The sequence below is a fragment of the Stegostoma tigrinum genome, chromosome 2, assembly GCF_030684315.1.
Source record: "Stegostoma tigrinum isolate sSteTig4 chromosome 2, sSteTig4.hap1, whole genome shotgun sequence".
Classification (NCBI taxonomy): Eukaryota; Metazoa; Chordata; class Chondrichthyes; order Orectolobiformes; family Stegostomatidae; genus Stegostoma; species Stegostoma tigrinum.
In genome coordinates this window covers 20,526,183-20,546,867 of record NC_081355.1, presented here as the reverse complement: position 1 = coordinate 20,546,867, position 20,685 = coordinate 20,526,183, and the positions used below count along the sequence as shown (strand labels likewise).

Below are 20,685 nucleotides of genomic sequence, written 5' to 3'. Positions count from 1 at the left end.
TCTTCTTGGGCATGCTGTGTCTTATTGAACTAACTCTCTTCTCTCTTCACCACCACCACCTGTTCCCCTCTTCTTCTCCCCCCCCCCCCCCCCCCCCCCCCCCCCCACCCCCCACCCAATCTGACATTAGACTAGCAGTTGTCCTTTGGGCACTAATGTACAGCTCAATTACCCGATGCTTTCAAAGTGTTGTTTTATTGCATGACTTAATATGACATGGTGAGTGACATTTATTAGATGATAAAGAATACTCCTATTCCCCAAGATTGATCTGTTGTAGGAGTCTATTAGAGTGAATCATAAGAAATTTGAGCTTCGTGCTTTCTGTGCCTGATGTGATTATCTGGTATGTGGGTCAAGTGTCAAATGATGCTTCTCTTTACAGCACTTTGCTGTGGGGAAGTGTTGATTGTGCTGAATTAGGGGCTGGATTTTACGTCGCACGTGAACTTAAACGGTGGGACACTGAAGGTTTTGAAAAACTAAGGGCCACTTCAGTTTTACGAAGAGGAAGTGTGAGAACTTATTGGCTTCTTGCTCCGACAATGGAGCTAAGGGAACTGCTTTCAGACTTCAGTCATGCAGCCCTGAACTGGCCGGTGACCAGTGGTCCAGTGACTGTCTATTTGTTTTCTCCTTTCCCAGGCAGTGGGGCTTTGGTAGACCTGAAATTCCGAATGCCACAGAGTGGAGGAACTGAGCTGGTGTGCCTCAGTTTAGTGGTGGTTAGCATCTGTCATCAATGTGCTCCCGTTAAGGTCATCTGGGTGTTCAACATCATAAAAGGTGCAGCATGCTCAGCTAGTACGGCTCTCAGACAGCCAAATGGAGTCTGTAAGCCTTTGGCCCTCCTCCTGTTAAGGGGAGGTGATGGCCTAGTGGTATTGGCGCTTGACTGTTAATCCAAAGACCCAGATATTGTTCTGGGGACCTGGGTTCAAATCCTGCCATGGCAGATGGCGGAATTTGAATGCAATAAATATCTGTAATTAACAGCCTAATGATGGTCATGAATTTATTGTCGATTTGTCAGGTGATTCACTAGTGGCCTTTAGGGAGGGAAATGGCCAGATCAGGTAAGGATGGCATACAGACTAACAGCAGTGTGGTTGACTCTGACCTGCAGTTAGGGATGGGCAATAAAGCCAGTGATGCCCCCATCCTGTGAATGAATAAAAGTAAAGGATGTATTCTGTGTTGTTTGCTTTGACAGAACATCAAGACCTTGATGGGGCTGGAGAAGACTAAAGGTTTCTGCCACGTCGTGGTATCATCCAACCGGCGAGACGGTGTCTCGCACTTGATCCAGTCGTCTGGCCTGGGAGGAATGAAGCACAACACTGTGCTGGTGGCGTGGCCAGAGCTGTGGAGGCAAACAGATGGCCCAACAGGCTGGAAGAACTTTGTTGGTCAGTATTACATTGCTCAGTTATTCACTGAATCTCCATGTGATTTAGTCCCAGGGGAGCCAGGTCTAATTTGACTTGAGCGTTTTCAGAATCCACTAGGAATTCCTGACTTGTTCTCCAGTTTAGGGGTGAGCAGATTGAGGTGCTTTAAAATATTCAAGGGATTTGAGAGAGTGATTGCAGAGAAACTGTTGGCTTTAGACAATCCAAAAACATTTAAGAGGGAGACGAGAAATCACTACTTTTTCACCTAAAGTGTCAGGGAAATGTGGAATTCTCTCCAAGGTTGTAGATGTGTGGGGTCAAGACTATATTTTAATAGAGATAATGGGAACTGCAGATGCTGGAGAATTCCAAGATAATAAAATGTGAGGCTGGATGAACATAGCAGGCCAAGCAGCATCTCAGGAGCACATTTTAATAGACTTTTTTTAAGGAAGAACATATGAAGGAAGATGCTTAATGGCTAGATTGGATTTGAAAAACAGATCAGTCATGATCTGATTGAATGGTGGAGCAGACATGAGGAGCCTAACTGCTGCTCCCATATGGTGAGTTCAGGAAGTGAATGGCTTTCTTCTGTTCCTATGTTTGGCCTGTGGGAGTAAAGTCACATTTGAAAATGCAAGTGAAGCCGTCCCAAGTTGTGTGCACCATGAATCATGACGGCACTAAGCCACTGAAAGAAGGAGACCACACCAATGAATTGTCAACACAAAATCAGAGTGCTGGAAAAACTCAGCAGGTCTGGCAGCATCTGGTGGCGAGAGCAACAGCTAACATTCCTAGTAGCTAGGAAAAGGTGTCATGTATGTTGAGGGCAGATGGTTGGGGTGGGACGAAAGGAAGAGTGAGAGGACAGGTGGAGGCGAGAGAGAGAGAACGACAGCTAAGTTGACAAAGTGGTGGTTGATAATATGCCAGGGAGAAAGGAAAGCTGACGATGGGAACTGTAGTTGGGGGAAGTGGATTGACTGTGCTGAAAGCAGCCTGTTCAATCCCACTCACAGCCGCTAGTCACTTCTGATCTCCAAGTAGAGCAATAGAAAGACGTCTATGATTCAAAGGACAGTATCCGGATGTTAATTAAGTTTGTGGGATGTTGGTAAGCCTGGCACCTATTTGGCCTATCCCTCAAAGCTAGTTATGGATCATTTTGGAGCTACAAGTGGTGATGACGCTGTAAAGCGGGGATTCCCAGCAGTTTGGAGTGAGAATAATGATATCCACCTGACTGAGAATAGTCTGTGACTTCCAGGCAGTGGTAATCAAATCCAGGAACTGCTTTAGTCCTTTTGAGGTGGTGGAGGTCAAAAGGAATTGAAGGTGCCTTGACAGGCTACTACAGTATATCTTGTACAATGGTACATAATGCAGGCACAGTGCATGTGAGACAGAGTGAGCATTTAACTCAATGATGGGCCCCTGTTGGAGTAGACTTTGTTTTGTCCTGAAACTATGAAACTATGTAATAATTTTGACAATACTTTACTCTAGTTAAACATCTGGTTATTTTAGGTCATTATGTGGGATAATCCTGTCTGAATGGGGACATGAGTTTCTGCATGTTGGATATTTAAAAACAAGAGGAAGATTTTCTGTTAATCCACACGACATGCTTTGAAATGTTAATTCTTCATGTTGGAAACATGTTAGGCATGTTTCTTTTATGGAGAGTTAATCGATTTTAAATCTTGCATTTTATCTTCTTGTAAACCAATTTATTGTTTTACTGTTGTTGGCAGTTCTAAACAAATTCATTGATCCCTGATTTTTAAAAGGGTACATTTCCACCACCCTCCCCCACCCCAATCTTTCCACTTCCAATAGCAAACAGTAGGTGGCAGTCTCAGCTCACTCTTAACTGCTGTCAAAGAGCTAGAGAAAGACCTGCAGTAGATTCGTTGACCGTTTGAACCTGCTCCACCATTTATTAAGATCATGGCTGATCTTCCACACTATGGCCATTTCTCATTGAGAGAGAGTTCAGAGATTCTAGGCTATTGTGTGGGTCTGGAGCCACGTATAGGCCAGACCAGGTAAGGATAGCACATTAGTGAACCAGATGTGTTTTTCCAACAATTGACAATTAATTCATGGTCATCATTAGACTCTTAATTGCGGATTTTTAAAAAAAATTGAATTCAGATTTCACCATGTGCCATGGCAGTATTCAAACCTGGGTCCCCCAGAACTTTATCTGGGTCTCTGGATTAACAGTGCCAGGTCGATACCATCGCCTCCTTCACGCTGTTGCTAGCGTATGACCAGCATAAACCCATCACAAGGCAGTGAGAGGCCTGATACACCGCAAACATTATCCGTGCACCTCAACTCACCGGGAAACAGTCGGGAAATGAAAACCTCTCATCCAGCCTAACTAGGTCACCCGCTACACCAAGTTTCCTGCTCTTGCATGCTCCACAAAATTCACTACCTCCCCCAGAATTTCTTTATTCCTTATCACAACTTCACAGTCTGCAGTGGGAGTGCTGAAACTAAAGTGAAATATGCAGATGCGAGGCATCTGACATTAGGCAACGAGAGGGAATCCATGTTGGTGTTTCATGCCATTCATCTTTCATCAAACTTGACGCCCAAAAACTGGAAATAATGAACTCTGGTAACGCTGGGTAATCATGACAGAACACATTCTGCGGATATTGACAGTGCTCTGAGGATGGGCAACTTGGACCCGAGGCAACTTGGACCCGAAACGTTATCTCTGATTTCTCTCCACACGTGCTGTCAGGCCTGCTGAGCTTTTCCAGCAATTTCTGTTTTTGTTTCTTCTTTAAAGCATCTGCAGTTCTTTTTGGTTTTCATTTGGCCAGGTTAGATCCCTTCTTAGACCTAATGCACGTGCGGATAGATACTGATCGTGGATGAGGGATTGTACTCAGTCTTTCGCATCTTCCTTTTTCTCCAACTGTTTGGGTTTCATTATCTTTTCTCCTTGCCATCCTACCACCTTTCCTAATGCACTAAGGGACATGGGAGGTAATCTCTGTTCCTTCTACCCTTTGCGGTTGGGACTGGGGATGTAACCTGGCCTGGGTGATAGAGGGACATGTTCAGCCGGTCATTGGGCTGAGGGAGAGGTCCCTTCTGTGGGTCTCATCTTTGCTCAAGTTTAAACAGTTCTTCCTTCCAGCGGGAAAAGGCAGAGGTGTAGTGGTTAACATGGAAATTCCGTTTTGTTCCAGACATGGTACGTGAGACAACAGCCGCTCACCAAGCGCTGCTGGTGACCAAGAACATAGATTCCTTCCCAACCAATCAGGAACGCTTTTCTGGAGGCACCATTGATATCTGGTGGATTGTCCACGATGGGGGATTGCTGATGTTGCTGCCATTTCTCCTCAGCCAACACAAGGTAAATTTTGTACCTGTTTAAAAGAGGGTCATCCATGTGACTGGATGTTAAACTCTTTTTCCCTTCCTCACGTGTGCACCCACCCCCCACCCAGTGCTAGTAGAGTAGCTTTAGTTACCTGTAGCTTTTGATGTCTCCAGATTGGAAAATTGCGATGCTCTGCTCATTACACTTCCCATCTTGCATCCTTTGAACTACAGCTCATTCAAACTCTCTGCTCACTGATTTACCTTTTGGTGCCCTTTCAGAAAGCTCCTGGATTTTAGCTTGTTGCCGTTTGAGACTCACCCCTTCCTTTCTCCGTTACCACCTCCAGCCCTACAAACCTTCTGAAATGTCGACATTCTTCTAATTGTTCCAATTTGAGGATTCCAGTTAGCCTTCAACCCTCTGTCAGCTGTCTGGGGGCGTAAACTCTGGAATTCCCTGCTAAATCTGCCCTCCTCTCCACCCTTCTTGGCCCAAGACGCTGCTGCCTGTGATTTAATTTTGCATCGGGCCCAATTTGCCTACCACCTTTGTGCTGGCTGCCCTTCATTGGCTTCTGGTCAAGCAGCTTGATTTTTCTTTAAGATTCTCATTCTTGTTTTTCAAATCCCTCCATGCCCTGCCTATCTCTAATCTCCTGCAACCTCACACTCCTCTATGATATCTGTTCTCCTCTGACTCTGGCCTGTTGAGTATCCCCAATTTTAATTGCTGTACTATAGGTGGTGTAGTTTTTGCTTGCTCAGCCCCCAAAACCGCGGAATACCTTCCTCTCACCTCTTGACCATTTTTTCTTCTAATATCTATCTCCTTGACCAAGCCTTTGCTCGTCCCCTATAATATCTCCATGTGCGCCTGCGTTTTGGTTTATCTGATTGCAGGACTGCGAAGCACCGTGGAGTGTTTACTAGGTCAAAAGCACTGGATAAATGCTGGGACACGTTGATAACTGAGATGGCTTATTTTGCAAAGTGGGTCTGTTGCAGGTTTGGAAGAAGTGCAAGATGCGTATCTTCACTGTCGCCCAGATCGATGACAACAGCATCCAGATGAAGAAAGACTTGCAGTTGTTCCTGTATCAACTTCGCCTCGATGCTGAGGTCGAGGTGGTGGAAATGGTAAGAGCAGCCCTGTTAGAATGCGAGTGGCCTTCTGGCCGCTGGATCAATAATCGACTTGTGTGGTCTCTCTGAAGGTCAGAACAGATTTGGAGGCTGAATGGCCTGCTCCTGTGTTTTCCCACTTGTTTTATGATGCAAGTCAAATAGAGTCGGGCAACATTCAGCAAACACTGAAACCTTCCAGCCTGCAGAGATGTCCCTGCCGTATATCATTTTTATTTGTAGAATCATATTGATTGGTAACACTTCATAAAGTTGTGCTCCATATGTATTGGAATGCCATCTGGTGGAGGGAAGCAGAAATTCTCCTGCTGCGGGTTTCAGACCCAAAGGGACATTTCATAGCCCAGAGACTCCACGGCAAACTCAAAATCGAAACTTTGGACCCCCACCCCTCCTAAATAGTCTGAATGAGGTGCTGAGATAACACGGTGTGAAGCTGGATGAACACAGCAGGCCGAGCAAGATCAGTCGAGACCCGAAACGTCAAGTTTTCCTGCTCCTCTGCTGCTTGGCCTGCTGTGTTCACCCAGCTTCACACCGTGTTATCTCCGATTCTCCAGCATCTGCAGTTCCTACTATCTCTGAATGAGCTGCTGCCTCCTTCCCAGACAGCTGACATGCAACCAGTGAATAAAAATTATTTTTAGGAGAAAAAACCTTTCTGTTGCCAGCTGCTGCAGGCTGCGCAGCCACTTGTGGTGATTTGCCCTGTAATGGGCATTTAGCCAGCTGCTAGGTTGTCTGAAAAACTGCTGAAAAGTTGCCAAAAATGCAACCTACCTGTGCGAGTATGAGAATGTAATTCAGTGGCTTGATCCTGTTTTGCCATTTCAGTTATACCACGGCTGATCTGTAACCTCAGTTCTGATTTACTTGTGCTTTTCTTTTAAAAGTCTTGATGACCGTTGCATTATAAAAGAAATCAGCTTGACACTCTCAGCTGACACTGCGTCCTCTTGATTTTGTCCCACCCCCCTCCCCCTGCTGGAAAAATCCCAAATTGTCACGAAATTTAGTGCGCAAGTGCTTTCTTGCATCTCTCCTGAAAGACTTGGCTCCATCTTCCAAGGATTTCCCTCTTGTATTGGATGCTCCCATCAGAGGGAATCATTTCGCTCCTAGCTGTTTTTTTTAAAAATATGTAATTTCATTCAATTCAAAACCTGTTGCACTCCAAGAAAAAGCATGAATCATGCACCTGCTTGTTGTGATTTACATGCCACTAATATGTTTAGGTTCCAGGGCAAAGTCCAATACACAGAGCTGTGTTATTTACTTTTGGGGGCTTTGCTCTTTTGTTTTCCTTTTATTCCCAGCTTGACAATGATATTTCAGCCTTCACATACGAGCGAACTTTAGTGATGGAGCAAAGATCACAGATGTTGAAACAGATGCAGCTGTCAAAAAATGAGCGAGAACGAGAGGTAAGCATGTTTTGGTTTCGGTTTTGCTCACACTTGCCAAAGAATTGCGCACAGATTTACCAGCAAGAGTTTTTTCTTTTAACATTTCAGTTTTATTCATGGAAACATTAAATAGAATTTGCTATACTGCTTGTCGCTTGTTATTTTGAAAGATTTTGTATAGTTTCTTCTTGAGCTTGCTATGATGGTACACAGTCTGATAGCATCAATGCAGAACATTGGGATGAACATGCTACAGCAAAAAATGGAGAGGTTTATGAAATAACTCCACAGAGATGGTTATTCCTTCACCAAATCACCATTTATTTACATGTGGAGAGTCCCTTGATACTGATCCAGCTTCCTCAGATTAGTCTCTGAATGAACAGGATGCCTGACCCTCCTGTCCTTATGTCAGCCAGAGCTCCCTGATTGGACCAGATTAACAGCCTCAATCAGGGAACTCCTATACTATGAGGTCCACCTGGCTGACCTCATTACAGCCTCAACAGTTTGGAAGCAATTCCACTGGAATGTAGCTACAACAAAACTTTAGCCATTCTGACTGGATCCAAACAGTTACTGCCTATAATTACTAATAAATGTTTGTGGGGAGCAAATCAGGAAATTGAGTCATTACCATTGTTTGACGCCATTAGGCAGGAATTTGATTATTTTTCTTTTTGGTGAGATTTGGGTAGCTGCTTTGAAACATGTCTTCATGATTGTAGACCCAGTGAGCTGCTGATTGTGTGTCTGAAGCATTCACTGAGCAATGACAACCTTTTAACCTCTGTATACTGAGGGGGCATTGCTCATACATGGGGGCTAAACATATGGTAGGGGTTGGATGAAAACTGTATGAGTGTGAGTTGTCCAAGTTTAACTCACCTTTTCACAACCAGCTGCATCTTAATGCCATGGTACAGGTAGTTAAAATCATAAGAACAGCTCTGTTCTAACCGAATGGGAACAAAAGCCCAACAGTCGCAGTTAGTTATTCACTTCAACTGACTCATGGTTTTAATTGCCCACTCATGTTCTACAGTCCACCGCCTGGCCCAATATTCCCTGCTTCACTGCCTTTTCACAATGGAAAGTGAATTGAGGTCATGCAATAAATTTCATGATGTCTCTGGTTTGCAGAGATCTATCCATCACGCAGCATGATAACATGTCGCATGTGAAGTCTCAGTCTAAGGTTTTTGGGTACAGTGGCAAGGTAAGGCATGAAGATTTGCTGGCATTGGTTTAGATGCTGAAGGAGTATTTGTAAACTGGGAGGTCAGCATGGGCTTGAACTTGTACTTAGGGCCTCAGTAAAAAGCCCGATGCTGTCCCGTCTCCATTAGTGAGAATTGTTTTCCAACAGAAGAATACGGAACTTGTCCTCCATTGGCAGTGCCCAACTATTCATGAGGTTCAACCAGTTTTTGTGAAGGTGCCTGTAATGGGTGTTGCTGGCCTCATCAACATGTATGAATACCCGCTTTCAACATTTAGCCTAAGTCTGTTTAGTATTGGAAAGCCTTTACTTGGTGAAGACTGATGGCACTTGATCATGACGTACTTGCCTTGCCCCAGACTGTGCTGAAGCCATTAGTTTGTGGTATCAGTTGAGGGCCCAGACTGTTAATCCAAATGAACTGGAGTAAGACACACCACCACAAGCATTAAAAAGCAAGGGTCATCTTGTGCTATAATAGCATATTTTCTATTTTCACAGTTTCCAAACCACTTTCCAGTTAATTAAGTACCTTTTAAATGTATTCCCATTGTAATGGACAAATGTGGCACCCAGTTTAGCCACAGTGACGAGCTAAATTCTCCCAAGATATGTTGACAGTCAGAGAATTATTGGACAGGGCACTATTGGGAGAACTCCTCCTCTTCAATGAGTGCCATTGAATCTTTTTAGCACCCACCTAAAGAGGTTGTTTGGAGCCTCTGTTTAGCCTTTCACATGGAAGATGACCCCTGTCTCGGATGACGTGCTGCAATCTCTGCGGGGAGAGCCTTTTCAAAACTTTCTGGCCGTGAGATTGAGAGTGCAACAAATTGATGCAAGTTTGGCAGAACACAATGGATCACCATTGTTTACACTGTAACTATACACGTTACTTTACACCAACACTGTTGTATCAAACTAGAAAAGCTAGGCAGATACCAGAGGCAAGGCTTCCGTTTTCTCTTCCAGTGTGGCCCTCATTGGTATTGCTCATAGCTCTGTCCCATGAACATTGACTCCTCTTCCAAATTGCTGGTTGCTCAGGTATACTCGGAGATGGTGATCATCTACAAATTATTTATTGGTACCAAAAAAAGTCCTCCCCTCCCCTCCCTCCCAAAGTCTGTGTTCTTAGCCAAAAAGGCTGGCCATAAATATTTTCATTTTCTCTGTACATTGTAATTATTCCAATACATAATCTGCAGGTGCTAATCGTAACCTTTTTTTTTCATTTGAAGGAGATTAATCTAATCATTTTTAAAATGTTATCTGGAGCCAAAATGCATGAGCAATCAACTGTTTGTTTCCAAGACCAAACAACAATGCAATTCCAATGACTGTCTTCACTTGGGAATAATTTTATGGTGAACTTAGAGAAAAATTACTCTTTGCTACATTATTGTGTACAATTGGGGAGATAATTCACTCTCAAGATAGACAACAGTTGCTCAGAAGACCAAACAGAGGAGCTGCTCATCTGGCCAGCTGCTGATTAAAGAAATGTATAGGTTATGGGGATGGGATGGCAAGGGAACAAATCCCTGCAGTGGTTAAAGATGATGATTAGATATGAACTTATCATAGGGCTATTTCTAAATTTAAGTTTAAGGCACGTCATTGTTGAGCTCCTTCAAGGGTCATTCAACAGTCTTTTATCTTGAAGCTGGAAGTTTTGTGATTTTTGTTTTCTTTAAGCTGGCTGTAAGTGAGATCACTTTGAAATATGGATGAATAATTGAGTGTGCAAGTGAAAAATGATCACGCTCTGCCACATACCTCCTTTCTAAACAAAAAGGTGCAGAAATGAGCATCTGCTTTTGAAAGCTTCAAAGATTGAACAGATTGCTTTTAAATAATTTGTCAGAGCTGCTAATGCAACAGTAATGAGGGACTGCAGAAATGTCTGTGGATTTGTTTTTTTTCCTAGAACAACTTGCATTAGTGTTACAAACTGCCGTGTGTCAATAGGTAACTAAAATGTATGCAGGTACAAATATGCAACATGTTAAATCTGCTTTTATTGTGATATTGAAATGGTACCTGTTCCTGAAACCTGCCCAGAGAATGTTTCCTGAGTAAGCAGAGGCAAAAGTCTTCAGGTTGCATTGCTGTTTAGTCACAAACGTAACCAGCTGCTCAGTGCCCATCTGTTTTGGCTCCAGGACCAGAGCAGAACTCTTAAAGTGAGTGGATTTATTTCCTTTAGCATCTTCCATACAGATGCGAATCATAACTGTCTTTTATGTAACAAAAAAAAGTAGTGGAATAATCACAATAACGATACAGTTAAAACTTATGGCCGCTGCCTTCACTGCACAATTCATTTTGTCTGCCAGTGTGACATAGACTAGGTGATTTTTTTTTTTTATTGCCTCAATTTCTCGAATCTCAGTCCCGCCAGCGTTGTGAACCCTTGTATTGCTCCCCCATATCACTAACTTCCACACCCACTTTCAACCTCATCATTTTACGCTCTATATAATTTTTATTTTAAGAATCCCTACAGTGTAAAAACCAGGCCCTTTGGCTCAACAAATCCACACTGACCCCCAGAGCATCCTACCCAGACCCATCCCCCTATTACCCACCTAATCCACACATCCCTGAACTCTACAGGCAATTTAGCATGACCAGTCCACCTAACCTGCACATCTTTGGACGGTGGGAGGAAACCGGAGCATCCGGAGGAAACCAACCCAGACACAGGGAGAACGTGCAAACTTCGCACAGACAGTCGCCAAAGGGGGGAATCGAACCCGGGTACCTGGCACTGTGAGGCAGCAGTGCTAACCATTGAGCCACTCCCTGAAAGACCGTGTGTTTTATTGAAACTGTCACAATCTAACAAAGTGCAAGTCATTTTATAGCTGCCAGGCACACGCTTGCAAATTGTGTAAATTATACCTGATTTGCGTATGAATTGAAACGTTTACGTTGTGGGAAACCAATTTAAGTTTCACTTGACAAGCCTGCACCACTCTTCAGCGACCAAGGAAGTAAAGCCATTACAATGGTCAAAGGGAAATACAGGAACACTCTTGGTTTTTACCATCAAACATACAGATTGACGTGCATGAATGTAGCAAAATCCCATATCCAGGACAGTGTCCACTTACGTTGCTGATCAGAAATGCAATTTACTAAATCTGGATTTTGCTCACTGTACTACCAGCAGTGTCTTTCCAATGAGACCGTGAACAGGCAGGGTCTCTGTTTAAGGTGGAAGCAAAAGATCCTGTGGTATTAGGTTCAGAAGAGTAGGGGATTATCCTGACCAATATGTATCCCTTAAACAACACCACTAGGAGTCCAGTTATTGGCATTTGTGAGAGTTGTTGGTGTACTAATTGGCTGCTACATTTCTTTTCCAAGTGACCTCACTTTTAAAAATAACAATTGATTACAAAGATATTTGTGAGGAATGTAATTTATGTGCACGTTTTAAGTCTATACTGGTATTTTTTGGAACCACATTAAATTTCCTGGTTACAAAAGGGTAACCTTTCCTCTTCTGAGTGGTAATCTGACAAAACAGACCATCTGCACTTTGTTGAGCCCCAGCAACATTCATCTACGGATAGTTAGAAAACCTGATCTATCTGATTAATACGCATCAGGTAAAATTACAGAGTCTTGTGTGGAAATGTGATTGTAACTACCTGTACTTGGACCCCTATTCCCAGCTTCAACCATTCTGCTGCCCGTTTTGACTGGCTTATCACTTTTACTTCCATATCGTTGTTTCAAACCTGCGTCTGATGAGGCTGAGCCTGCCGGCTCCTGCCCAGATATAGCCACTCATACATGAGTTGTGTTTAGCTCCTGCAGGCTTCAGGTGAGTATATAGCCACAGTAGCCACATGAGCACTCGACTTGAGGGCATTGGAGTCTATTCACAAAACATGTGCTCAGAGATCATACAGGGTCTATTTAAGGAATGGTACTGTTTGTTATGAGCATGGGTCAAATTATAATGAAGCTGTGTTGTATACAAGGCATGTGGTTTAATGTACTTTCAGCAAACCCAGTTGTGTATTGGTTTTTGATGTTTAAATGCACAGAAAAAGGCAATTGCTCCACAACAGACACACATCCTGTGTAACATTTGAAAGAATTTGACACCATCATTTTGAGCTGTATTGACAATGGATTAATGCAAGGGGCTAACATATTTCTTATTGACAATAGCACTAAACAATCTGGTACTCGGGTAAATATCAATTAAATTTCGATGATGTGAACTGATGTTAAAAGGCTTTTGTTTTTAAAAAAGATATTCCATTCTCTTTCTTTGTTGCTGCTTGTGGGGATGTAGAAGATTATTGATAAATATTGCAGAGGTTCTGTGGATTGTAAAGCAGAACATGAGGAATATGGCCACAGTCCCACCTGTTGCCGTATCTTCCACACTGTTTTGTTTTGTGCAGCTGTGCATTTGCCAGAAGAACAGTTGGCCTCGGTACACCATCATTGAAAGTTTTCTTTTAACCTGGCACTCGAGTTCACGTGCCATGTAAAGTAAGATGTGTGTTCTGCTCACTGGCCACTGAAAAATACACCAGGAGGCCCGGTGCCATTGTTCTGCTCCCATTTGTCGGAGGAACATTCCTGGTCTGCAATAGAACCTTCGCCAAGTTTCTGTGAGCATTCTGTGGAGCAGGGAGTATGCAATGATACATTTCAAGGTAAACTGAAATTTTTGGTTACTAATTGCTATTAGTAAAGCTGACTAATAGTTTGTGGTTACTTGCATGTGCTACTCACCCACCCCTCACTTCCCAGATTCAGAGCATCACTGATGAGTCCCGGGGCACTACAATAAGGAGGAATTCTGCACGCGCGGCTTTGGAATTCCAGGACAGGAATCCTGATGTACCGAATGAAGAGGTAGTCTGTTTTCCCATGACTACATTTCTCCAATCATCACAGCATCTTAAAATTTCATTTCCAGTGTATTGGTTTCTCACTCTTTATGTCTCACTGCCACCTACCCCACCAACTTTTCGCGCGCTCTCGCACTCGTGGTGTGTGTGTTGTGTGTGTCCCGTGCTCGCGCTCCTCTTTGTTCTCCCTTTCACTTGTGCTCTTACTCGCTCTCTTTCCCCTCTCGAGAGGAAAATCCCTATCATTGCATGATGCCATTTTGATGCTGCGCTGCGGCGTTGAGCCCAGGCCTATGTTCCTAATGCAATGCATTTTATGAACAAAGGGTCGACTGTGAGACGTCACTGCTGCTTAGGGAATTGACTTCCAATCCCACACAGACAGTACGCTGCAGCAGTATCACCTGGGACATTACCAGTGATGGATTGTCTCTATGATTCTACTCATCACCAGGACACTCAAACCTCAGTTTGTTTTGAAATGGAGTAGAATGTGCCCCACCCTCCGTCATCTCAGCATCAAAACTGAAACTCATCCGAGTGCTTGCTTCTAGTCCTCTTTCTCAGGATATCCGTGTTGGATAACTCTTGATCCGTCTTCCCCAGTCCTTTTACTCTCTCCTGTAATAAGGAAGGTTTCTAAAGACCCAAGTCTGTGCTTCAGATGACTCAGTCCTCTAATCCTGGCTGCTGTTAACCCTCGATTCAATAAAACAAACAGTTGCAAAGCAGTATATAACGATGCTTAAATCTAATGCAAGGCCATTTTTGAAGTGCTGTTTTGCTATAGTATCCATCCTTTTCCCAACCTTTGTGGTTTCCATCAGTATTGATGACGGTAGTTAAAGAACAGCGAAATAGTATGTTTGTGCAGAGAAAACAAAAAATCCCACTGGAGATTCATGGGTCAGGGAGATTCCAGCATCTGCAGTGATTTGCTCCTATGCTGTTTGTGTAATCCAATGCATTTGAGTTTGTATCATTTTTCCTTATGACCCTGTGTATATTTCTTCTTTAAAGAAACTTCTTCTAATCATGAGTGAGAGAGTTTGAATGGTGATTCAAAAGAAAAGTGCCAATACTGTAATTTTAACCGTTTTTGTACATCCCCCCCAGTTATTGAATCAGCATTGGATAACTGCAATGCAGTGTTTTTTTTTCATGATGGGAGTACTGATTCGTCTCCAAGATCATTGGATCTGAACTCCCTCCTTCATGGCACCTCATCAAGTGGCAGGGTAGTGTTTTAAGATCCTGTTGCCTTCCTAATTATGCTGAAAGGGCCTCCTGCCGTCGTTACCCTGTGCCCTGCCTCACTCTCAGTCCAGAGTCCCAGCTAATCGGCTGTACTCGCTGCCTCCCTCAGTGGCATTGCTGCTCAGTGGAGTGACTGACCTCTGATTCTTTCCAGCTGAGCTCAGCAGGAAGGATTTCCAAGCCCGGAATCTTGGACCCGAAGGAAGGCCCACTGGTGGGTTTAGTTCTTAGGCTGCCCCTCACACAAGCAACATGAGCTCCTGGTGACTTTCTGGCTGACAGGTTATGCTGCCATCTCCTCCATTTAAATATCAAGATCAAAATCTAATGTGCCAAGGAAGGAATTGACTCTAGTCACTCTTGTGCAGCACTAATGAGGAAAATGCCCCTGAAAGCTTCCAGCGTGTTGTGTCAGTCTAACTAATGTGATTTGGGGCCAGAGGTGTGACTCCCAACTGGCCTTACCTCAGTACAATGGGTTGAATAGTGACCAGTGCTGCATAATTTCATAGTCTGGGACTCCCAACCTTTGACTCTTTAGAGTAACTAATTTTACTGATGGTACCTCAACCTGGGATCAACTGTAACAAAGACCAGGCAATGCTCCTCCTTTTTCTGAGTCACTTGCTGCCATGGGTTCTGCCTTTTGCTGGTTGCATTCCATGTCCTGAGACCTTTTACCTGAGCACCTTATCACACACCAGGTTCTCCTGACTTCTTTCCTCCTGCACCGTCCTTTTTTGCATGTAACTCCTGCGTTTTTCAAATCGTGCTGAGACAATCTTGCATCATGCGCTTATTAGAAGCTGCACATAGCAAAAGGTGCTCTGCTTTGTTTTTGTTTCCCCTCAAACCTTAAATGGTGACTCTCACCTTCGAGGAGCAACAATTTTATTTCCATGTTGTTCGCACCCTGTGAAAGTTCCAACTTGCCTTATTTATACACTATTTCCAACTCTCCTCTGTCTCACCAAGAAACCACACAGTGCAAATTCCCACTGTGTAAATCTGAGCCAGCTATCTGGCTGAATCATAGAATCCCTGCAGTGTGAGGCGTAGGCTATTCAGCCTATCAAGTCCACACCGCCCCTCCCAAGAGCTTCCTGTAACCCTGCATTTCCCATGGCCAATCGACCTAACCTGCACATCCTTGGACTTTTGGGAGGAAACTGGAGCACCAGGAGGAAGCCCACGCAGACACTGGGAGAATGTGCAAACTTTATGCAGACTGTTGCCTGAGGCTGGAATTGAACCTGGGTCCCTGGTGCTGTGAGGCGACCATGTGGCTCTGTGATTGCAGCTTGCATCATGCAAATGCTTTTTAACCACAGCATCCTACATGCATTATGACCCCCATTCTGCTTGATGCTTTGTCCACACAAGTCGAAATTGGCAAACCACCAACCTCCCCATATTGTCCTGCCTGCTTTCTGATCGACAATACCTCAGCCCTTCAACCCCTTGCTCTGGAGCTCCAGGTACGTGTGACATGCCTGGTTGCTTTGGGCTCAGGGATCCACATGCATTTTATGCATCCAAAAAAAATCATCCAGCGTGCTTTCCAGGTACTCACTCATCCTCGCTTTTACTCAGAGCTGCCAATCTGTGTATCACATTAGAGTACACTCACTGACCCCAGCATTGATTTAAGGCCTGCCAGCTTGTGTGTGGTTGGCATTGCTTCGTTAGTGCACAGGGTTTCGCCATGTTCAGCTGCAGGGTCCCAGCCCCTCCACACTAACAAGCAATGCGGGCTCGGGAGAGATAGACGCAGACACTGTGTGATGGTAGGGAATATTAATCATTCCAGGAAGTGACCACGTCACTGCTTGGCACCGTGCTACATCAACATCACATTGGTGCCACGTGCCAATAGCTTGTGGTGAGCACACTGTACGTACCTCAGCTGAATGGCCATGTGTGACAGTCATGGGGAGCTGGCTAAGGGGGAGTGCAGTCAGTCACTGGGTAATACTGCAGTCGCCTTCAATCTGTACATGGTCCGGGCTCAGTTATTCTTCAAGAATTTACACCAGAAATTATGGCCCCCATGTCATAATTGCTTCAAACTCCCATTCCAGGGTTGTCCAGCCACAGAAAAATGCTACTTTGCAGCTGCCAGATGCTATCATTAGTGGCTTACTGGCAAAGTTCTGTTTCCAATATAGCAGGAAAACATTTGTGCAGCATCCAGTTGGACAAGGTCACATACCTCAGAGCTCCGCATGGAACCACGGCAATTACTTTCTCGAAGCTTCCTTCCTGCCACACTGCGAGGCAGTGACTCAAAGCTTCGTGATGATAAATGCGAAGCTTCAAAAGTTCCTTCAGTAAACTGGCGCCATCTTTCTGACGTTCCCCACAGATGATCTGTGCACAGGTCTAGTGACGAACATCGTGGCTGAAGCCATTGTGTAGTGTTATTCCGAAGACAGCATAGAAGAAGATCATGATTTACTGCTTCGGTAGCAACTTCCAGCAGTTTTGGTGTGGTATCTGAGGAAGAAGCAGCAGGCGAAGGTGACCTACACAGGAGAGTGGCAAGACCCTGTATCTGTTGGCCTTGCTGTCAGTTTCTTTGGTGCTTATACTACCTTGCAGACAGTTAATGTTATAATGCCCCCTCCTTCCCCTGGTGGTCCTGGACCCTAGAGCTTCATATGGGCCAGCATTTCCTGCAATGAGGTGACCAGAGGGAATACGCACAATGGAAGGGCAGCTTTTGATCATACGTGAGCAGAGAGATGGTGAGATGGCTCCAATGATTGAGAAGAACAGAGGACAAGAGAGGTTATTTGTTTAGGAGGATGTGGGTCAGATTCACCAAGCGGACATGATGCATGTAATAATAGTGAACATCCCGAGCCTTGGTAGGAAGCATGTGGATTGACAGAGTTGGGATCAGTGGTAGCCTTGAGAGTGAGGCAGCACATGGTGGAACTTATCCTTGCAGAGCACAGAAGATTTCATGCACTCTTCACTGCACACAGAACACAGTACTGACCAGGGCTGCAATTCGCTGAGGCTGACTTAGCCTGAAGCCTTAGCCCCTCGTGATAGTTGGCTGGCGAAGGGGCTACCCTCCCACCCAGTTTCCTAACATTGCAAGGCCCCTATCCCTGATGCCTGGAGTGACTGGGCCATGCGTTTTGTGTTGAGGGCCTAGTGCCACGGTGCGAGTGGTGTGCAGCTGGGCTTTAAAAATGGTGCCAGAGGAGGGGAAAACCAAAGGTCCTGGCAGTGGTGAGCATTTCTGCCTGATTTCCTGAGGGAAGGTGTCCAAGAACCTGGTTGCATAACTAATGAGGTGAAGAACACAAGATACTGAGAGATACGTTGTTCTGAGCCACAATGAAGTGGGCACCATGAATCTCACTTGATATAACACGAATCCAAATGGGAGATTTCCATCTTAAGTGCTGATTCATTCAACTTTGAATTTGAATTGGCTTTTTGAATTAGAATTAGCTTTATTGTCACATGTACTCACGTAGCGAAAAGCTTTTACAAGTTGCAACTTATGGCACCATCTTGGGTAGAAAGGTACTTAGGTAGAGATATTCGAGTACAAATACCTGGAGGAGTTAGAAAAATAAAGAAATAAGAAGTTCAACATTGCAGACTTGCTAAAGTACAACATTGTAGTGATAATTTAGAAAAATGAAGAAATAAAAATTCAGAATAAGTCTTTCTGCAATAATATAATAAAGGGGGAGAATATTAAAAATTAGTTTCAGCAAACAGCACTTAGCGATCTAGTATATGAGGAATTTGTAAAGGTGTTGTGGTAGATGTAGTGAGCTAGCGAAGAACAAGTGTCATTTGTTGCCAGTAATAAGACCATAAGACATAGGAGTGGAAGTAAGGCCGTTCGGCCCATCAAGTCTACTCCACCATTTAAGTACTTTGCGTCAGTCTTCACAGTGGAAGACATGAGTAGTATGCCAACAATTAGGGAGAGCCAGGGGGCAGAGTTGAGTATGGTAGGCATTACAAAAGAAAAAGTGCTAGAAAAGCTAAAAGGTCTAAAAATTGATAAATCTCCTGGCCCCGATGGGCTACATCCTAGAGTTCTGAGGGAGGTGGCTGTGGAAATGGCGGCGGCTTTGGTTGTGATCTTTCAAAAGTCACTGGAGTCAGGGAAAGTCCCAGATGTAACCCCCTTGTTTAAGAAAGGATCAAGGCAAAAGATGGAAAATTATAGGCCGATTAGCCTAATCTCGGTAGTTGGTAAAATTCTAGAACCCATTGTCAAGGATGAGATTTCTAAATTCCTGGAAGTGCAGGGTCAGATTAGAACAAGTCAGCATGGATTTAGTAAGGGGAGGTCGTGCCTGACAAACCTGTTAGAATTCTTTGAAGAGGTAACAAGTATGTTAGACCAGGGAAACCCAGTAGATGTTATCTATCTAGACTTCCAAAAGGCCTTTGATACGCTGCCTCACAGGAGGCTGCTGAGCAAGGTGAGGGCCCATGGTGTTCGAGGTGAGCTACTGGCTTGGATTGAAGATTGGCTGTCTGACAGAAGGCGGAGAGTTGGGATAAAAGACTCTTTTTTTTCAGAATGGCAACCGGTGACGAGTGGTGTCCCGCAGGGTTCAGTGTTGGGGCCGCAGCTATTCACCTTATACATTAATGACTTGGATGAAGGGACTGGGGACATTCTGGCGAAGTTTGCCGATGATACGAAGATAGGTGGACAGGCAGGTAGTACTGAGGCGGTGGGGAAGCTGCAGAAAGATTTAGACAGTTTAGGAGAGTGGTCCAGGAAATGGCTGATGAAATTCAATGTGAGTAAATGTGAGGTTTTGCACTTTGGAAAAAAGAATACAGGCATGGACTATTTTCTAAATGGTGAGAAAATTCGCAAAGCAGAAGTACAAAGGCATATGGGAATGTTAGTTCAGGATTCTCTAAAGGTTAACTTGCGGGTAGAGTCCGTAATTAAGAAAGCGAATGTAATGTTGTCGTTTATCTCGAGGGTTGGAATATAAAAGCAGCGATATGCTTCTGAGACTTTATAAAGCTCTAGTTAGGCCCCATTTAGAATACTGTGACCAATTTTGGGCCCCACACCTCAGGAAGGGCATACTGGCACTGGAGCATGTACAGCAGAGATTCACACGGATGATCCCTGGAATGGTAGGTTTAACATATGAACGGCTAAGGATCCTGGGATTGAACTCATTAGAGTTTAGAAGGTTGAGGGGAGATCTAATACAAAGTTACAAGATAATGTATGGTTTAGAAGGGGTGGATGCTAGGAAGTTGTTTCCGTTAGGCGGGGAGACTAGGACCCGTAATGTCCCCAATGTGTGTGTTGTTTTTTTCACCCAACCTCATGTTTGGGTTAATTGTTGAGTAATTGAAAAGAGGTTGGATTTGTCACCGATTTAGCCAACAATTCCATTATTGCTATAGGGCTGGATACGGTTGATAGCTGAATTAGTTGGCAAAATAGAATTGCCAGATTATCAAAGATTGTTTTCTAATTGAATTTTTCCCCATCCATCTCTTCCCTTTTCCTTGCCTTTTTTCTGTTTGAATATATATACTTGAATTACCGGGAATTATCATCCAGCAGGAAAATATTAAGTTTGCAGACAGATATAGCTTTATTGCATGTCATGGCTCAACACAGACTGTTTCTAATTGCTATACTGTTGCGTCCCACTCTGACACTGATACTGCCAAGACTGATTACAAATAATCGGTATCAATGGGAGTGATCTACAGTCAGTTATTATCAGGTTATGAATTTTCAAATTTCAAAATACTGCAGCAAAAATCTTCATTTCACTGCTTTCATATCATGATTAGTATTAGTATGTTGTTAAATCACTTCTGTAAGTCACATATCTGTCAGAATAAATCAAATAAAATTGCAGCTCCTATGTCCTGTTGCTATACCTTTCTATGTTCACAACTTTTAAATGGTGTGTCTTTGAAAGCTTTTTACCCAGTGTGCAATAATTGACTAGGATCGCAGTAACAGCGAAATGCTCAACAGATAGAGA

General features: G+C 43.9%; 1 protein-coding gene across 4 annotated transcripts in view; it reads left to right on the top strand.

Moving 5' to 3' along the window:
* Positions 1-20,685, top strand: part of LOC125460455 (solute carrier family 12 member 7-like) — a 224,314-nt gene that overhangs the window by 189,506 nt on the left and 14,123 nt on the right. For 3 of the 4 annotated variants that reach the window (XM_048547968.2, XM_048547977.2, XM_048547991.2), the window contains exons 18-22: positions 1,214-1,409; positions 4,616-4,785; positions 5,760-5,891; positions 7,214-7,321; positions 13,311-13,415. In XM_048547968.2, the coding sequence (XP_048403925.2) occupies positions 1,214-1,409; positions 4,616-4,785; positions 5,760-5,891; positions 7,214-7,321; positions 13,311-13,415 (711 nt within the window). The remainder of the gene's footprint in view (positions 1-1,213; positions 1,410-4,615; positions 4,786-5,759; positions 5,892-7,213; positions 7,322-13,310; positions 13,416-20,685) is intronic. The other variant, XM_048547983.2, reaches the window with a different exon arrangement.